Source organism: Monodelphis domestica, chromosome 7 (genome assembly GCF_027887165.1).
Source record: "Monodelphis domestica isolate mMonDom1 chromosome 7, mMonDom1.pri, whole genome shotgun sequence".
In the NCBI taxonomy this organism is placed as follows: Eukaryota; Metazoa; Chordata; class Mammalia; order Didelphimorphia; family Didelphidae; genus Monodelphis; species Monodelphis domestica.
This window is the reverse complement of record NC_077233.1, coordinates 247,544,495-247,564,017: the sequence shown is the minus strand read 5'-3', so window position 1 is coordinate 247,564,017 and position 19,523 is coordinate 247,544,495. Positions and strand designations below refer to the sequence as shown.

The 19,523-nt window shown below is 35.0% G+C and overlaps 1 protein-coding gene across 6 annotated transcripts in view; it reads left to right on the top strand.

Moving 5' to 3' along the window:
* Positions 1-19,523, top strand: part of IFT74 (intraflagellar transport 74) — a 159,785-nt gene that overhangs the window by 95,597 nt on the left and 44,665 nt on the right. For all 6 annotated transcript variants that reach the window (XM_007498087.3, XM_056806644.1, XM_016423836.2 and 3 more), the window contains 4 exons: positions 115-258; positions 3,297-3,337; positions 6,894-6,973; positions 16,890-16,943. In XM_007498087.3, coding sequence (XP_007498149.1) covers positions 115-258; positions 3,297-3,337; positions 6,894-6,973; positions 16,890-16,943 — 319 coding nt within the window. The remainder of the gene's footprint in view (positions 1-114; positions 259-3,296; positions 3,338-6,893; positions 6,974-16,889; positions 16,944-19,523) is intronic.

Genomic DNA, 19,523 nt, shown 5'->3' with positions numbered 1-19,523 from the left:
GTTGATCATAATTGATTATGATGCTGGTGACAAACTTTTCAATTTAGCTCATACTTATAAAACAAAGCCTGTTTTGTTATTAACTACAAAGTAAATGGTGTTTTTTTTCTTTAGGAAATAGCACACTCCCAGGTAAAACAGGAGGCTGTACTTCTTTATGAAAAACTTTATGAATTGGAGTCACATCGTGATCAAATGATTGCAGAAGACAAAAGCATGGGATCCCCAATGGAAGAGAGAGAGCGATTACTTAAACAGGCAGGAAAAATACATATAATACAATTTTGTGTTACAAGTCTTAACTTTAGCATATAATAAATTGGAAAGAAAGCCAAAAAGTTTATACTGTACTGAGCATTGAATGAACTAGGTTATTATGTTTTATGTAAACTTGATGTGATATATTTGATAATAAATCAAAAGAGTAAAAAGTCACTTTTTTCACATTAAATTAACTTTCCTTGCAATTTTATCCACATCAAAAGTAATTTTTAATGGCTACATTAAGTCATATCTATCAAGGAAAATGGGTGCTAAGGACTAGGCAATTGTGGTTAAGTGACTTGCCCTGGATCACACAGCTGGGAAGTATCTGAGGTCAAATTTGAACCCAGGACCTTTTGTCTCTAGGCCTGAGTAGGTGTGTCCATAGGCCTAGGATAGTTGCTCTATCCACTGAGACACCTAGCTTCCCCTAAACAGTTTAGTCTTGGTTAGTCCTTTATATCATTGTTAACTTGTGTTTCCTTTTTTTCTTTCTCTTAACTCTTGTGTTTGAACTTCAAAATTTCTATGTAACAGTTCTTATGAGTGCTTAAAAGTTTTCTATTTTAGTAAAGATCAATTTTTTTACCCTTCCTGATTATACTCAGTTTTGTTGGGTAATTCCTGAACTATAAGCCTGTAACCTGTGCTTTCCAGAACACTGTATTCAAAGTTTTTTACTCCTTTATCTTGGTGGCTACTAAATCAAGCATATTTTCCTTTGAGGCTTGGCTTGTAAACATTTTGGAATTATTCTCTTTAGGGTTTATATCTTAAGCTTCCCTGCTTTCATAAGAGCTCTTTAAAGTGCCATTTTTTTTATCTGTTTGCTCATTCTTTCCACCTGCTTCTTGACTTTGGACTTGGTATTAGGGCTTGGCCCTGCTATACCTGTTAGCAGATGATCTGTTGCCCCTTTATTAGAGCACTGAGCATTGTTTTATTCCAAGATCTTAGGGAAAGGCTGGGGATCTGTAAGTTTTCAGTGCTCCCAAAATAGTCTGATCCCTGATCTGAGCTCTACACGTGTCTGACCTAAGTTTGGGTCTGAGTAAGAATAGATTTACTGGACTTAACTACTGGATTTAACATCTACCATCTTTTATTTAACATCTACCAGCCATCTGGAAAGCCCAGAAGTTCAGTGATAGAATTGTGCGCTCTCTTTTGATCTAGGATTCTTGCCCTGGTTATTTCTTTGCAAACTGGGCTAAAAGTTATGACAGACTCAGCTCGCCTCTCTAGAGTCTCAGTCATGTTACTGTTACTGTTGCTGGCTTCTGAACTTCCTCCTTTCTTAATACTGACCCAAAGCCATTTCAACCCAGGATCTTCACCTCTTAAACTCCTTGGATCTGTGATCAGAACTCAGTTGTAAGTGAAAAATTTTCTCCATCACAGTGGCCTAATATGCCTCAAGGAGCAGCTAAGTGGTACATTGGGCTTGGAGTCTAAAAGGCTCATCTTCCCAAGTTCAAATCCAGCCTCAAACACTTACTAGCTTTGTAACCCTGAGCAAGTCACTTAACCCTGTTTGTCACATCTAAAAAATGAGCTGAAGAAGGAAGGGCAAAGCACTTCAGTATCTTTACCAAAAAAAAAAAAAAGTCCCAAAATAGAATCAAGAAAATACAATAGAAAACAATCAAACACCACCAAAACATCATACTAAGGCTCGGTATGGATTTGAGACCTCTTTTGCCTTTCTGAACATCCTCTTTCTGAATATTGGAGTGTTCTGCCCATGGAATTCTTTTGGCCAGATCTTGTCCCCAGTATCCCCTGATCTTTCTATCTCTAGGATTGTGAGCTGACCTTTTTCTGGATGTCCCACTAAAATTTGGTCTGGTACATTTCCTAGGTTTGTTTGGAGGAGTTTTGTGTAAGAGACCTCAGTTGTACTGATTCTTGCTACTCTACCATCTTGGCTCTGCCCATTCTATCTTGTTTAAGAGTGAAAATCAGAATTAGATGTCATTGGAACCAGCTCAAATCTCAGAGTCCTTCAGATCACTACAAGAATTTTAATCAGGTCTGAACGTAGGCCCACAGGATTTACTCCAATGTATTTATACAAAGTGGACTCCTTGATTTTCCTGTCAAAGTTTGACAGAGCTTCAAGGATAAGTTCTGGATTTCTTTGCATTTATTCCAAACCATCCAGGAAGTCACTAGAATAGTGATTGTGAGCCTTTTAGAGATAGTGTTGTGCCCCTCCTCCCAACCAAGTGCAGGGCATGCCTTGTTTCCCCTTTACCCCACACAGGGGAGGGAGGAAAGGCTGCCATTAGACTGCTGGGTGGAGGGGTTGGTGAAGTGAGAAATGTCCTCAGTGAGTGTAGAGAGGGGGAGGGGAGTAGCCCAAGCTCTCTGCTCCCTTCCAGCTCTGCTACCTGTGAGCTGCCCACCTTACCCCCTATATGCTACCATTGGCTGCTGGGCAGAGGCACGGGGATGTAAGAAAATGTCATCAGACACAGTGGTGAGTCCCTCTGCCTTTCTAGTAAAGAACTGGGGGCATTACGGGGTGGAGAGACCATGTGCCCACCATCTTTGGCATCCTTGCCATGGGTTTGCCATCACTGAACTAGAATTTAAATAGGAGTAATTAGGAGTCAGTAATGAAAACAAAAGTCCTAGTATGTCCCCCAATTGTGAGCCTTCCTAAAATCCTTGATATTTCCTTGGGGACCTCAGAACTACTTTAGGGTACATTTCTAAGGGCTCTACTATGTAGCTATACAAAGGAGAAAGCTTTAGGTGTGGAAGTTCCCATCCCTTATTAAAAAAAAAGAGAGAAACCTGGAAATGATACCATTTGAGTTTTTCTTCTCTGAAATCTGTAAATTGAATTTTATTCAATTTATTCAATGACAAGTTTCCCAAAAAGTAAGTCAGATTTAATATTTTAGTGAAATGTACTATATTGTGAAAAATCTATGTTTGGGCTGTTTAATTTTTCTCCATTATTTATTTCTCTACAAAAGCTTCATTCACTCATTACTTATATATTATTTTATTGTGCCTTGTAGGTTAAAGAAGATAATCAGGAAATAGCAGGCATGGAGAGACAGTAAGTATCATTTTCCTATTGTGAATTTCTTACCCTTTAAAAAAAATAAATATGAGATTCAGTTTGTTCTTTTTCTTCATATTATGGTTCACATTGATAATATCCATACTGATGTAGCTCTTAGCTCTTACCTCACAGGATTGTGACAAACAGGCAAATTTAGATGTCAACTGGACTAGACATCAAGACAATCTAAGTTCAAATATAGCTTCACACAGTCTTTGTGACCTTAGGCAAATCACTTTACCTCTGTCTGCTTCAATTTTATTCATTTGTAGAATAGAGATGATAATAGTCCCTACATCTTAGGGTTATTTTATAAAGTGATACAACAAAAAAAAATCATAAAGCATTTTGCAAGTCTTAGAGGGCTATATGATTGCTGGTTATTATTAATATTACTGTATTGTTATCAAGTGGTCATGATATTTCTCTCTCTTGGTTCTCCTCCTACCTATTTGATTGCTTATTCTCAGTCTCCTTCTATACCCCAGAGTTCTATCTAGGGCCATCTTCTTTCACTTGGTGACTTTGCTAACTTCCGTTGGTTTAATTATTGTAGATTTCTAAGACTCCAGGTGTCAAAAATGAAATATATTATTCCATTATCTCCTCATCCAGCCCTACCCCTCACTCCAATTATTCAGAACTTCTCTATTTCTATTTAGGACCTTCCATTTTTTTCAATTACTCAGATTTGTAACCCGAGTATTATCATTGACTTCTCATTTTTCCACAAACCACATATTCAGTCAGTGGCTAAATCTTATTGTTTCTACCTCCACAGTATCTTTTTTATTGATACATTTCTATTTCCTCATACAACCACTTCTGTAGTTCAAGGCTAAGCTAGAAAATTGGCAAAGTTGAGGTTAAGGCACTTGTCCAGGGCTACACAGCTAGGAAGTATCTGAGGCCAAATTTGAACCCAAGGCCTCTTGACTCTAGGCCTGGTGCTTTATCCATTGGGCTACCTAGTTTTTCCTTGTAGTGCCTCCTAACTAACCCTAGGGTAAAAGACAGTGGCAAGTGAATAAGTGAATTTCCCCCTAAATCTACTTCTCATCTTCAAACAACAAACATTTATTAAGCTCTTACTGTGTGCCCAACACTGTGCTAAAGACAGAAATAAAACAGACCCTGCACTCAGGGATCCATTTTAGAGATTAACTAGTTTCAAAGTTTACAGACTTAAATAAAGGCTTTCCTGAATTCATGAAATAAGCTACAGGAATGCATCTGTTTTGGTACTACCACCACTTCTAAACATCAACCCTTTCCATCTTTTGTCAATTTTGCCATTTTGCTGGTGTGAGGTGAAACCTCAAGCTTATATTGATTTGCATTTCTCTTATTGGTAGTCATTGGTAATAAACTTTCATGCAGTTATGAGTAGTGTTCAATTCTTATGACACTTGTTTATTTAATTATTACCCACTGGGGAGTGGCTTTTGCTGACCAACTCCCTGTCTGTCTGGGCTATCAGATAAAAGTGACTAAAAATGTGATTCTTTTTTGAAAGGAACTTATGCTAAGGAGAGAACATCTAGACAATGGATGTTAGAAAGTATTTTCACTGTTAGGTAGTTTTTTTGCCATAAGGTATGCATGATCACTTATAGAAATTTTTATATCTGTACGCTTAAAACAGAAGCAGAATAATTCTAACATGTTCTAAAATCCTCTAAACTAAGAACTTCAGCTGGTTTTGAATCCTCTTGTTTCAAGTTTAAAAATATAGCACTTTTGAATTTCTTTGTAAGCTGTCACTGGAGAAATGTAAGTTTACTCTCTAAAATATGACAAAAACTTTTATGTTAAAATGGAGCAGATTGAAAAGTAAATATCAAGAAGTGCAGTGCATTTGTAGTTTCATATTTTTATGAGGTATACTTTTCTACCATGACAACCACCAAAATAAGCTCAATTGGGCACCATACACACAACTTATAAATACATGTACCTATATAAGAAATGGCCTATCTCTATATCCAAATCCATATCTGTTTCTAAGACCTATTGATTTCATCTTTTCACCTCTTCGCTGATACCACTCTAGCTCAGGCCATCATCATCTCATGCCTTGATTACTGCAATAAACTGTTGGTGGATCTACCTGCCTCATCGCTCCTCATTTCAATCCATCCTACCTTCAGGCACTAAAGTGATTTTCTTAAAGCTCATGTCTGAACATGTTACTCTTTCCCTGTCCCTCAATTCAGTAAACTATAGCAGCTCTCTGTTGCTCTCATTATGAAATTCAAAATGCTTTCTTTGGTATTATGACCCAGACTCCTCTTATTTTTCCAGTCTTTTTACACTTTTTACACCAGTTACACTGGCTTCTAAGATGTTCCATAAAGACACTCAGTTTCTTAGCCCCAGGCTTTTTCTCTGGCTGGCATGTCAGCCTGCCTGGAATATTCTCCCTCAAATTTCATCTTTTAGAGGAAGCCTTTCCTAACCCCCCTTAAATCCAGTGCCTTCCTTTCTATTAATATTTTCTGTTTATCTATGCTTTGTATATATTTGTTTGCAATGTAGTCTCCCCAATTGGGTTTTAAGTACCTTGAGGGCAGAGACTATTCTTTGCCTCTTTTTGTATTCCCAGCCCTTAGTCCAGTGCCTGGCACACAGTAGGCACTTGATAAATTGTTGCTTAGTTAAGTACATTGATTAAATTAACTGAATAATTAATTATATTAACAGGAAATTATTTATATGTTACCTGTCCCCTAGGATATATGCAGGAATTGTTTGAAAATAATGAAGTACAGTTAATCACATTGATCTCTTGAAAAAATACTTCTATTTATTTATTTAAAAAACCTTTACCTTCTGGTTCTAAGGCAGAAGAGTAGTAATGGCTAGGCAATGGGGGTTAAGTGACTTGCCTGAGGTCATAGAGCTAAGAAGTGTCTGAGGCCACATTTGAACCTAGGACCTCCCATTTCTTTACCTGGTTCTCAATCCATTGAGCCACCTAGCTGTCCCTCCTGCTAACTTTAACATTTGATACGTATACAAGCTAAACAGAACTAATTTTACAGGTAACATTTTATATCATCATTTTAGCACCATAAATTTAGAGCTCTAAGGTGCCATAGATGACATTTAGTTTAAATGAAGAAACTGAGACTCAGGGAATTTAAACATTTTTATCTAAAATCATATAGATAGTAATGGAATTATGCCTGGGGCTCAAATTCTCTGCCTCCAAATCCAGTGCTTTTTATATTGCTTTTCTTTTGTGCTTTCCTCCTGGAGTTGGGAATACCTGGGTTCAAATCAGACCTCAAACACTTCCTAATTATATGACCTTCAACAATTGCCAAGATTAATACTAAGACAGAAGGTCAGGGTTTGAAAAGAAAACCAGAACAGAAAAAAAAATTTAAAAACCACTTTTCATCAAACCCCAATTTTCTTCTCTTCTCTTATATTTTTTTAAAATCTTGAACTGAATACAAAATAAAAATGAACATTTCCACACAAGAAACAAAACAGAAAAAGGGTTGAACATTATTTAAAAAATAATTATTGTTATATTTACCAGATTAACAGACATAAAAGAAAAAATTAATCAATTTAATGAAGAAATTCGGCAGCTTGACATGGATTTAGAGGAGCACCAAGGTAAGTAATTATTATTGTTAGAATTTAAATACTTAAGGACAAATATTCATGTAAGACTAGTCATAATTTGAGATTTTCTATCATAAACCAAGCCTGAAGTGCTTTTTGGGTATATAATAAGAGTTTATAATTTAAAATTTTTAATATACATTTACTTTTGAGCCTTTTTTTTTTAAAGACAAAAAGGGTAAAGTGATTTGCTCAGGATCACACAGCTATTAAGTGTCTGAGACTGGATTAAAATTCATACAAATGACTCTTCTTGACTCCAAGCCTGGTACTCTATCCACTGTGTAACATTGTTGGCTAATAAATTTACTTCTAAAATACTTTAGAATTCTGAAGTTTTTGAAGTAGAAACATTGTTTCTTCATAAAACCATCTAAAAAAGGAGAAATACTTTGAAATAATAAATGTGTGCACTTTAGGCATAAAAAAAAAACTTGCAGCAAGCAAGAAAAATTAGCAAATTTGTGAATTAAACTTTTTTTTATACTTCAATGCCTCTCATTTTTTTTGTCTTAGATCTAGAATAAAAGGATCATAGATTGAGAAGTGGAAGAACCTTTAAAAGTCCATTTACTTCAACCTCCTCATTTTACAAATTAGGAAACTGAGAGGCTAAGAGATGTTAACTTGCCCAGGGTAACATAACTGTTAAGTATTAGAGGCAGAATTTGAACCTAAATCTTTCCCGATTCACCATTTGAGCATTCTAAATGACATCAGGTGCGGCTTTCTTATGTAATTAAAATGTACTTGTAACATACAAATACACTTAATGATAACTATTGGCCTATAATAAAGATAGAACTCATTAGACAATTACAATATTTCCTAGAAGTTTAATTAGCGGATATTAAATTTGCCAATATTTAAAATTTTTTTTAAACCCTTACCTTCCACCTTAGATTCAGTACTGTGTATTGGTTCCAAGGCAAAAGAGTGGCAATATGGGTTAATTGAGTTGCCCAAGGTCACACAACTGGGAAGTGTCACTGAGTTACCCAGCTGCCCCCATTTTTAAGCTCCCTCTCTCTCTCTCTCTCTCTCTCTCTCTCTCTCTCTCTCTCTCTCTCTCTCTCTCTCTCTCTCTCTCTCTCTCTCTCTCTCTCTCTCTCTCTCTCTCCCACCTTTCCCTCTCCTCTAATATAAATAACTGTTTCCTCCAAATTGGAGAGTAGACATAGCACACTAAACATGAGTTCCTTTTAGTTATAGGTTTTCCTTGACCAATACTTCCTCTTTTAACATTTTCTCCTACCATTCCAAAGTACCAGTAAACACCAAGGGTATGTTTATAGCATTCTCTTCCTCCTTTATGCTGGAAATTATGGGACTCAACATTTCTCAGATTCCTCCTGCCCTTCCCCCATCCCCCAGTTTTCCTCTTTAAACTATCCTCAAAAGACTACAAAAAGACATTTTAAGGCCAGGAGAGATTTTTGTTCACAGAAAATAAACTTTGGGGTACAGATCCAGATGAATCCTGAGAAATCAGCTGGTCCAACTTGAATTATTTTACAGATGAGGAGACTAAAACCCAAAGGAGTAATCTAACTTGTCCTAAGTCACACAAATAGTAGGTAGCAATTAATATTCAAATCCAAGTCTGATGTTTTTTCCACTCTTGATCTGTTTTTATTAGAAAAGCATTTGTTTACCCCAGTATGATATAGATTATCCTTGGCATTAAAAAATTATTGAGTTTTACTGTTATTAATTACTTTAAGTGCAATTTTTAAAACTGTTATTGCCCTCTCCCCACAGACAACTGCCTCAGAGTTGCAAAGCAAATACAGATAGTGAAGGAAGCTTCCTCACTGATGTTGTTTGCATCAATAAAATCATAGATACAGTCCCCCCCAAATTAATCAAAGCATTTATTTATATCTGAATCTGGTAATATTGAATTTATTATGATTATCAACATTATCCCTATCTTTTAATAGCTTAAAATTGCACCAAGAAAGAGTAATAATAATGTTAAGCATAAACTAATAAATCGTGAATTTGGAACATTGTTGTTATAGAGTATCTTAAATTGACTTAATCTTTCTTAGAAAAGGTCAAGATTTTTACTACTTGATGACAATAGTACTGGCCCTCTAGAAATACTTATTCACTAAACCTCTAAAGAAGGAAATAATAATAAATTCTTATATGTGTGTACAAATTTTCTGTTAATGATATATGTAGATACATTTTTCTCAGTTATTATTAAATCATTAGAAAATAGCTACTAAATGAAAATCTTAAGAAGATGAGACTTTGGATCTAAATAAAAAACTAGATACTTTGCTGCCTTCAAGTATTTATGTGTGGAAAATACATAGGGTGTCCAAGACATTTTCTTCAAGTGGGATTAAACTTGTTAAAATTGCACATACTGGGGCTGCTAGGTGGCTCAGTGGATAAAAAACTAGGCTTAGAAATCTAAGGTCCTGATCACTCAGCAGCCCCCATTGCCTAGCCCCTACTACTCTTCTGTCTTGAAACCAATCCACAATATTGATTCTGAGAGGGAAGGGAAGGGTTAAAAAAAAAGTATACATACATTACAGCAAAATTAATTAGGCTTCAAATTACAAAAATAACTTCTTGATGGTGGGGCTCTGAGAGCCGAGCCAGTAGTCTCTCAGAAGGTAGGGTGGTTCTGTCTAGATGGAGTCATCAGTTGAATAATAAATGAGAGTCACTGCGTTGCTCAATCTTATATGCATAGGCATCACACTGTGCTCTGCCATGACACAAGGTTCATTTATTATATATGTTCATTGAGTACGTACTTTCCTGGCATACAATCAATTTTCTACATACAAGATCTTCTACATTTAATTGGATATGTCACACATTAACAAATCACTTAATCAACATTCTGTGATCATTTACCATGTTGCTACAACAGAGAAATTTGTGATGGAGATAAATGACATGGATAGGGTAATCTGGAGGTTAGTTCCTCCTGACCTGCTGAGAGAACCATCATTGCTTTTGATCAGCTTTCACAATCAATCACAATCACTTAGGAGATGGATAACTTAAAGTACACCAGAATTGGGGATTTACTCAATTTACAAGTTCTGTTTTTCTTGTGTTACTTTAAAGCACCCTGGTTTCTGTCCGTAAACAGATTTCAATGGAGTGTGTTAACAGTATATGTTTTAGAGGAAAGATTTATTTTGGTGCTTAAGCATTTGGCCAGTGTTGGGTGTGGGGCCTTGGAACATGTCTCTACTTGAGAGAGAAAGGGGAGGGGTAATGGGTAGTGATCTTTTAGGTTTTAATTCTATGAATATAATCTTTTTGGGGTACTAATCTGGGGAGATTGAGGTGGGATGTATATTTATTCTGTAAGTCTTTGCTCTTACATCATTTATTTTGTATTGGAGAGAGAATGATAATCATCCATTATTGAGGGAAGTTAGAGAGAGAAGTCACAGAGGGTGATCAGTTGGGGCCTCACCTCATTTCCCAAATTGGGACTCTGTCAGCTGGTGGGGGTGTGATGGCTCCCAACCATGGGGGTACAAAAGTATATAATAAAAGAGGCTCTCAGAGGAATGATGAAAAATATGACATCTCTTTTTTTTATTTAAAAATATAATTTCCCAATTATATATAATAACAATTTTCAACATATAGTTTCTCAAATAATAAGATCCAAATTGTTTCCATCTCTCCCTTCCCTCCCCCATCTTAGAGATGGTAAACAATTTGCTCTGGATTATATCTATATTATCATGCATAACACACTTCCATATTAGTCATTGTTATAAGAGAATACACATATTAGGCCAAAACCACAAAATAAAACCATAAATAAACTAATGTGGAAGATAGAATACTTTGATCTGAATTCCATCTCCAACAATTCTTTTTCTGGAAGTAGATAGCATTCCCCATCATAAGTCCTTCTAAATTCTCCCAGATCATGAATTACTAAAAGCAGAGAGTAGCTAAGTCTTTCACAATTGATCATCATATGAGATTGCTTTTAGTGTGTACAATATTATCTCAATTCTGTTTATTTTGCTCTGCATCAGTTCATGCAGATCTTTCTAGCTTTTTCTGAAATCATCTTTCCTATCATTTTTAATAGCATAATAGTATTCCATCACCAACATGTATCACAATTTGTTCAGCCATTTGATAGTCATCCCCTCAGTTTCCATTTCTTTGCCACCACAAAAAGAGCTACTATCAATAATTTTTATAAGTAGGTCAAAAGATATCTCTTGAAAGTATTAGGAGATCAGGACCTGAACTAGGCAATTTCTTCTAGAATTGTTTTTATGATTTTTCTGAAGCATCCTCTTATATGAGTTTTTTGATAATCTTCCCACAATGTATAGAATTTTTTCTTTGAGGATTTCTCTACTGGAAGTCATGTGTATATGGCTTTTTTTAAAAATACATGTTGTGTACTTCTATAATTTCCTTCATCATGTATTTTCCCTTCCCCAATTTTAAAGTAACAATAAATTATTCCCACCACACATAATCTGTTTTGACATGTCGTCTCCCAGCAGCTTTATTCCTAAAATGTCCTGTCTGTACCTCTGCTTTTATTTTCTGCCTAAAACATGGATCATTTTGTACATTCCCTGTATTTATGATCTCATCAATTCTGTAATTAACTTAGTATATAGCCTAGTTATAGGATCATAGGATTTAGAGCTGATAAGGAAACTGAAGCCCAGAGAGAGAAAAGCACTTGTTCAAAGTCTCATATTTTCATGAGGAGAAAAAGCAGTGATTTTGAATCCATATTCTTTCCCCAAATTTTATGTTTGCTTGTTTTTTTATTACATCCCAGGAAACCTCTTAATGCAATATTTGTTCCTTATACAAGAATTTTCATGACTCAAGTTTAACATCTGGGGGACTAGAAAATTAGTTTCTCTTAGTCACTGTTTCCAAGTTTATTTTTATAAATATACACACATGTGCATTTATACATATTTGTGTATATATGCACATGTGTATTTACATATATATATACTTATAAACACTTATGTGTATATATCATAGATATAGGTATAATAGATAAGTTGGTTACCTTTTCTCCATGAAGTTCATTTTGGTTCTCAAACTCTTAAGCTGATAAATGATAGACCTGGATTTTTGTTCTCTGTGACCTGAGTTGCTCTCTATGAGAGCCTAAAAACGGAAAAATAATTCTCCCTAATCCTATTAAAAGAGAATATGGATTTTTTCTTTTCTTCCCTTTATTGTTAACTGAATGATTCGTCTTGTGTTTAGGGTTAAATTTTAACTCCTATTGCACAAACCTAGTTGCCACATAAATCCTCATAACACATTTAGATTTACATCCATGTAAATAAGATTTATGTCCTTTATTACTCACCACATTATGTTTTAAGGAGTTTTTGTTAAACTCTAAACTGAAGCTACATGAGGTTCGTATGAAAACAAGTAGCCATTTATTAAATAAATGTCAGCAGACCTTTCTGCTTCTGTAGGGAATTATAATCTGAAATTACAATTATAAGCTGGAAATTAAAAAAAAAAAACTATTTGTAGTCATTCAGCAAAAATAACCTTTCTATACCACAGTGGTCCACAAGATGGTGCCAACTTTATGAGAACCCAATCATAAAACAGAAAACTGAAAATTAGGTAAGAAAAAAATAGATTTCCACAGTGAGTCTATCCACTTGATCATATCCTCTTAGAGTTGTCTCACAGTAATTTTCTTTATCCAATAAATTCTTAAAGATGAGTTATACTGTATAACTGAACATATATTATACAAAGTAGTTACTAAAATATATATTCCTCAGTTCCAGGTCTGTCTTTCTTCCACTGATAATAGCATGCTGTATAGTAGTAGTAGAGGATATTCTAAATGCCTGTATAATTTATATCTTGACTTCATGGAAAAATAAAACAATCTTACTACTTTAGACAGGTTTTCCCCTGACTTAAATCTAGAAGCTTGGAGGCTCCATACTTTGTCTGTCTCAGTGAAAAAAATCAAATGACTTCTCAAAACTAGATCTTGAATAAATTTCTTTACCTAAACAACTCCATATCAGAAAAAAAAAATGAACAAGCCATCAAAGAACTCCCTAAGAAAAAATCCCCAGGTCCAGATGGATTCACAAATAAATTCTAACAAACATTCAAAGAACAAATAATCCCAATATTATACAAACTATTTGACAGCATAAGCAAAGAAGTAGTTCTACCAAATTCATTTTACGGCACAAACATGGTACTGCTCCTAAAGCCAGGCAGGTCAATAACAGAAAGAAAACTATAGATCAATCTCCTTAATGAATATAGATGCAAAAATCTTAAATAGGATACTAGCAAAAAGACTCTGGCAAGTCATCACAAGGGATATTCACTATGACCAGGCAGGATTCATACCAGGAATGCAAGGTTCAATATTAGGAAAACCATTCACATAATTGACCATATTAACAAGCAAACCGACAAAAATCACATGATTATCTCAATAGATGCAGAAAAAGCCTTTGACAAAATACAACACCCATTCCTATTGAAAACACTACAAAGTATAGGAATAGAAGGGCCTTTCCTAAAAATAATAAACAGTATATATCTAAAACCATCAGCAAACATCATCTGCAATTGGGACAAACAAGAAGCCTTCCCAATAAGATCAGGAGTGAAACAAGGATGCCCATTATCACCTCTATTATTTAACATTGTACTAGAAACACTAGCAATAGCAATTAGAGAAGAAAAAGAAATTGGAGGTATTAAAATTGGAAATGAGGAGACCAAGCTATCACTCTTTGCGGATGATATGATGGTTTACTTAAAGAATGCTAGAGAAGCAGCCAAAAAGCTGGTCAAAACAATCAACAAGTTTAGCAAAGTTGCAGGATACAAAATAAACCCACATAAGTCATCAACATTTCTATATATCTCCAACCCATTTCAGCATCAAGAATTAGAAAGAGAAATTCCATTTAAAATCACCCTAGACAAAATAAAATACTTAGGAATCTATCTGCCGAGACAAACCCAGGAACTATATGAAACAACTACAAAACACTCTCCACACAATTAAAACTAGATCTAAACAACTGGAAAAACATTGATTGCTCACAGGTGGGATGAGCTAACATAATAAAAATGACAATCGTACACAAATTAATATACTTATTTAGTGCCATACCCATTGAACTACCAAAAAACTTTTTTAATGAATTAGAAAAAAAACATAACAAAGTTCATTTGGAAGAACAAAAGATCAAGGATATCCAGGGAAATCATGAAAAAAAAATGCAAAGGAAGGAGGACTTGCAGTCCCAGATCTCAAACTATACTATAAAGCGGTGGTTATAAAAACAATTTGGTACTGGCTAAGAGACAGAAAAGAGGATCAGTGTAATAGACTTGGGGCAAATGACCTCAGCAAGATAGTCTATGATAAACCCAAAGATCCCAGTTTTGGGGACCAAAACTCACTTTTTGATTAAAAAAAAAACTGCTGGGAAAATTGGAAGACAGTATGGGAGAGATTAGGTTTGGATCAACATCTCACCAAGAGCTATACCAAGATAAACTCAGAATGGGTGAATGACCTGAATATAAAGAAGGAAACTATAAGCAAATTAGGCAAACACAGAATAGTATACTTGTCAGATCTTTGAGAAAGGAAAGACTTTAAAACCAAGCAAGAGCTAGAAAAACCCACAAAATGTAAAATCAATAATTTTGATTACATCAAATTAAAAAGTTTTTTTTTTGTACAAACAAAACTAATGCATCCAAAATTAGAAGGGAAGCAACAAAATTGGGAAACAGTCTTTATTACAAAAACCTCTGACAAAGGTCTAATTACTCAAATTTATAAAGAGCTAAACCAGTTGTACAAAATGTCAAGCCATTCTCCAATTGAAAAATGGGCAAGGGACATGAATAGGCAATTTTCAGTTAAAGAAATCAAAACTATTAATAAGCACATGGAAAAAGTGTTCTAAATCTCTAATGATCAGAGAAATACAAATCAAAACAACTCTGAGGTATCACCTCACATCTAGCAGATTGACTAACATGACAGCAAAGGAAAGTAATGAGTGCTGGAGGGGATATGGCAAAGTTGGGACATTAATTCATTGCTGGTGGAGTTGTGAATTGATCCAACCATTCTGGAGGGCAATTTGGAACTCTGCCCAAAGGGCGATAAAAGACTGTCTGCCCTTTGATCCAGCTGGGTTTGTACCCCAAAGAGATAATAAGGAAAAAGGCACATACAAAAATATTCATAGTTGCGCTCTTTGTGGTGGCAAAAAAATTGGAAAATGAGGGGATGCCTTTCAATTGGGGAATAGCTGAACAAATTGTGGTATATGTTGGTGATGGAATACTATTGTGCTCAAAGGAATAATAAAGTGGAGAAATTCCATGGGGACTGGAACAACCTCTAGGAATTGATGCAGAGTGAGAGGGGCAGAACCAGGAAAACATTGTACACAGAGACTGATACACTGTGGTACAATCAAACGTAATGGATTTCTCCATTAGTGGCAATGCAATGACCCTGAACAGCTTGGAGGAATCTACAAGAAAAACCACTGTCCACATCCAGAGTAAACACTATGGGAGTAAAATCACCAGAGAAAAACAACTGCTTGAATACATGGGTCGAAGGAGGGGATGTAGACTCTAAACAAACATCCTAGTGTAAACAACAACATGGAAATAGGTCCTGATCAAGGACACTTGAAATACCCAATGAAATTGTGCGTTGGCTGAGGGAAGAGTGGGTGGAGGGGAGGAAGGGAAATAATGTGATTATCGTAACCAAGGAATAATGTTCTAAATTGACTAAATAAACTTATTCAAATGGGAAAAAATAAATTTCCTGAATTATATATATTTCAAAATATATTTTAATGAAATATTCAAGAAAACAATTTTATTTTCCCTTCTTTCTCACCCTGTAAACTATCTAATTTCGCACTGTTTTTTTCTCTGACATAGAATCTAAATGATACTTTTTTTATATGCCTTCATACTACTAAGTAACAAATGGTCACTTACTGTTGCACTAATAAATAGGTAAAATGGACTCTTTATCTTTGATTTTAAAGTAATATCCAATGATTACACTCCCTTATTTTGTACTCATTAGTTCTCAGTATTAAATATATAGTCCATAATTTTTTTGGTATGCCAATTATTCCTATTATATCAAATTCATCTTGTTAACATTTACACGTTAAATGTCAGCCAGTTTTTATATGCTATTTTAAATCATTCCATTGATGTCTAGAATTAGAATTTTTCTGGCCTTTTATGATTAAAAAAGCCCTAGTGCCCCAATTTCAGAAATCTAATTGATTGCTCAGCTTGGTAAAATATGTTGTAGCCAAAAATTAGCTTTGCAAGATAAAGTGTATTTCTATATTTATATTAATTATGTCACATGTTCTATTTTAATACTGCATTGTTGACATGTGACTAAGCAGAATTTTGTAATAATTATGTTCATAAATACACAGTATATGTCCATATAACTAAAAGTTAGTTAAGACAACATAAGAATTTGTATAATTGCTGGCTACTGGAAATACATAAGTTACTTTAATTAATATGTTTATATGGGGGCAGCTGGGTGGCTCAGTGGATTGAGAGCCAAGCCTAGAGATGGGAGGTCCTGGGTTCAAATCTAGCCTCATACACTTCCCAGCTGTGTGACCCTGGGCAAGTCACTTAACCCCCATTGCCTAGCCCTATCCACTCTTCTGCCTTGGAGCCAATACACTATTGATTCCAAGACAGGTAAGGGTTAAAAATAATAATAATAATAATAAATAAACTTCCCAACATACTTGTTATTTAACATATTTAGACTTAAGATTACCATCTCTATCATTTGTGAAATTAACATTAACTGTATGTCTTATAGGTGAAATGAATCAGAAATACAAAGAGCTGAAGAAAAGGGAAGAAAACATGGACAGTAAGTTCTACCATCAGATTGTGGAAATATATTCACACAGCTAGCTGGCATCTTTATATTGCTTTTCTTTTCTATAAAACATATTTTATAAAAATGATTTTTCTTTTATTATGGTACAGCAAGTTGGCACATGGATAGAACACTGGGACTGGAGTCAGGAAGACCTGAATGAGATCAAATCTGACCCGAGACACCTTACTGTGTGTGACAAAAAGCAAGTCACATAACTGCTATTTGCCTCAGTTTCCTCATCTATAAAATGGGGATAGTAGCAGTATCTACCTCACAGAAAAAATCAAATTAGATTTATTTGTAAAATGGTTAGCATATGTAAACCTTAAAATTTCTTAGACTTATAAATGTTGGAAATTTCACCATTGGGAAATTTCATACTTGAAAAATTTCTTACTGATAGTCTATTATAATGTGAACCCCATTGGCATGGGAGGTTCCTCCTCCTCCCTTCTTAAGATTACTTTAGGACAGAAACCTTTTGCTGAACAATGGAAAGGGCTGCAGCATAGATCAAAATTTAATTATTCTAATCTCCACCCTACTCAGGGTAACAGGATTTAGGAAGGGCTGCAGCAAAGGATCAAGATTTAATTATTTGAGAATATGACCTTCAACAGACATGTGCAAAGCCACAGACCTCTGGGTCTTGGGTTAAGGTAGAGCCACCATTGGCACAGGGAAGACATGGACAGTGATTGGTAGATGTGAGAACTGAGGGGAGGGAACTTGGATGGTTTCCTTAAAGAGAGAGGGGTCTGAGGACTGAGGGGGTGGTTGGAGAGTTTTTGCTCTGAGAGGTTGTGCTCTGAGAAGCTTGCTCTGAAGGAAGCTGGAGGTGGGGGCCCCTGAGACTGTTTCTCCATTTTGGTCACGTGAGTGATAGGGACTGATCTCTTTTCTTTGCCTCAGCTATCTAAGGGCTTGGGCCTTTTGGCCCAGCCTAAACAGAAGGGGTATTTAAGCCCTATTCCCTTCTCTCCCCTTTCTCTCTCCCTCTCTCTCTCTATCTCTAATACCTTTCTTCCTCCTGTTTGTAATTAAACTCCATAAAAGGTTGACTGCTGACTTGAGTTTTCATTTAGGAATTACATAGCTGAATTCCTTGGCGACCTTAAATTAATATATATCAGTCTTTTAAAGTGATTTCCTTGTCACACATAGTGCCTGGCACATAATACGCCCTATATATTAGTTGTTCTTATAATCATTATTACAGCAGGTTCCAATTCAAGTCAGCTTAATTTATACTTTACATGAAGCATTATGGGATGGAGGGAGACACAGATTTAAATAAGACATAGTCTTTGTCCTTGGAAAACATAATAGTCATTTAGGAGAGACAAAACCTGAATAGAAATAACTATTATCCAAATATAGATTCTAAAGTCCTGCTTCAGTGTCTAATCAGACATGGAAATGACACTAGAAGGCAGATTCTAATAAATTCCAGACTTGGAGTCAAGGAAGGCTTGCATTCTCAGGCAAATCACTTAACTTCTCTGAGTTTCAGCTTCCTCATCTTTCAAATGAGGATAATAGAAAATAAATTATTTTAGCAGTAATCGTGAGGATCCTGATGAATCCTCTTGATTTCTTTCTCAGTGGAGAAACATAGTAGGCAAGGACAAAAGTTCAACATACAAGGTCATGTGCATACATTGCAGAAGAAAATAAGATTTTGTGCTATAATTCTCAGTACAGCAAAAGAAGTTGAAAGGAAAATGAATCTACTGAAAGCTTGACCCAAGTCTAAGTAAAGCCATATCCTCTTCAGAATATTTATAGAAAAGAGTGAAAAAAGCATATCTGAGAATTGTTCAGCTCTGCCCATGTTTCTATAGTGATTTATTTGCATTAGTGACTATAGCATAATCATGACATTTGACTTCTTTTATCTCAAGTACAAATGAAAGAATCAAACTTCTGCTTAAGAAAATGAAGCCTCTAACAGTGGTTCTATCTTGCCAAATACTTTATAAATCCATAATGGAATTGTCAGTTTTAAAGGCACTCAGAAATCAATTTTCAAGATATCTGCAAGAGAAAAGGGCTCTGAGAATGGAAATAGACTTTATCTAATACTTTTATCAATAATAATGAGATATTAACAAATGCTGACCTATATTCCTGCTTTCTCATCTCTATAAAAATCTTGATGATAATAATGGTCTATTTATTAGGGACTTCTTTGATAAAAAACTGATGGGAAGAAAAACCTTTTGCAAACAATTTTCTTATAGCAGATATTTTCAGACATAAAACTAAAAGGTATAAAGCATAAGATCCTGCTGTATTGGTTATTTATGGATTCTAAAACATTCCATTCAGATATTAAAATATAAGATGTATTTGCCATTATGACAATAGATAAAACTTTGTTTAACAATATATGCTGAGTATAACATTAAATGAGACATAAAGCAGGGATACATATATTTACTAAGTTGCTTGACAGTATTATGGAAAGTACTGTTGGAAAGTTGAGAAGTTTTGCAAGGAAAAGAGAAAAGATATGGAATGCTCATTTGACTAGGTAACTGTAGCAGAAAGACTTATGCTCTGTCA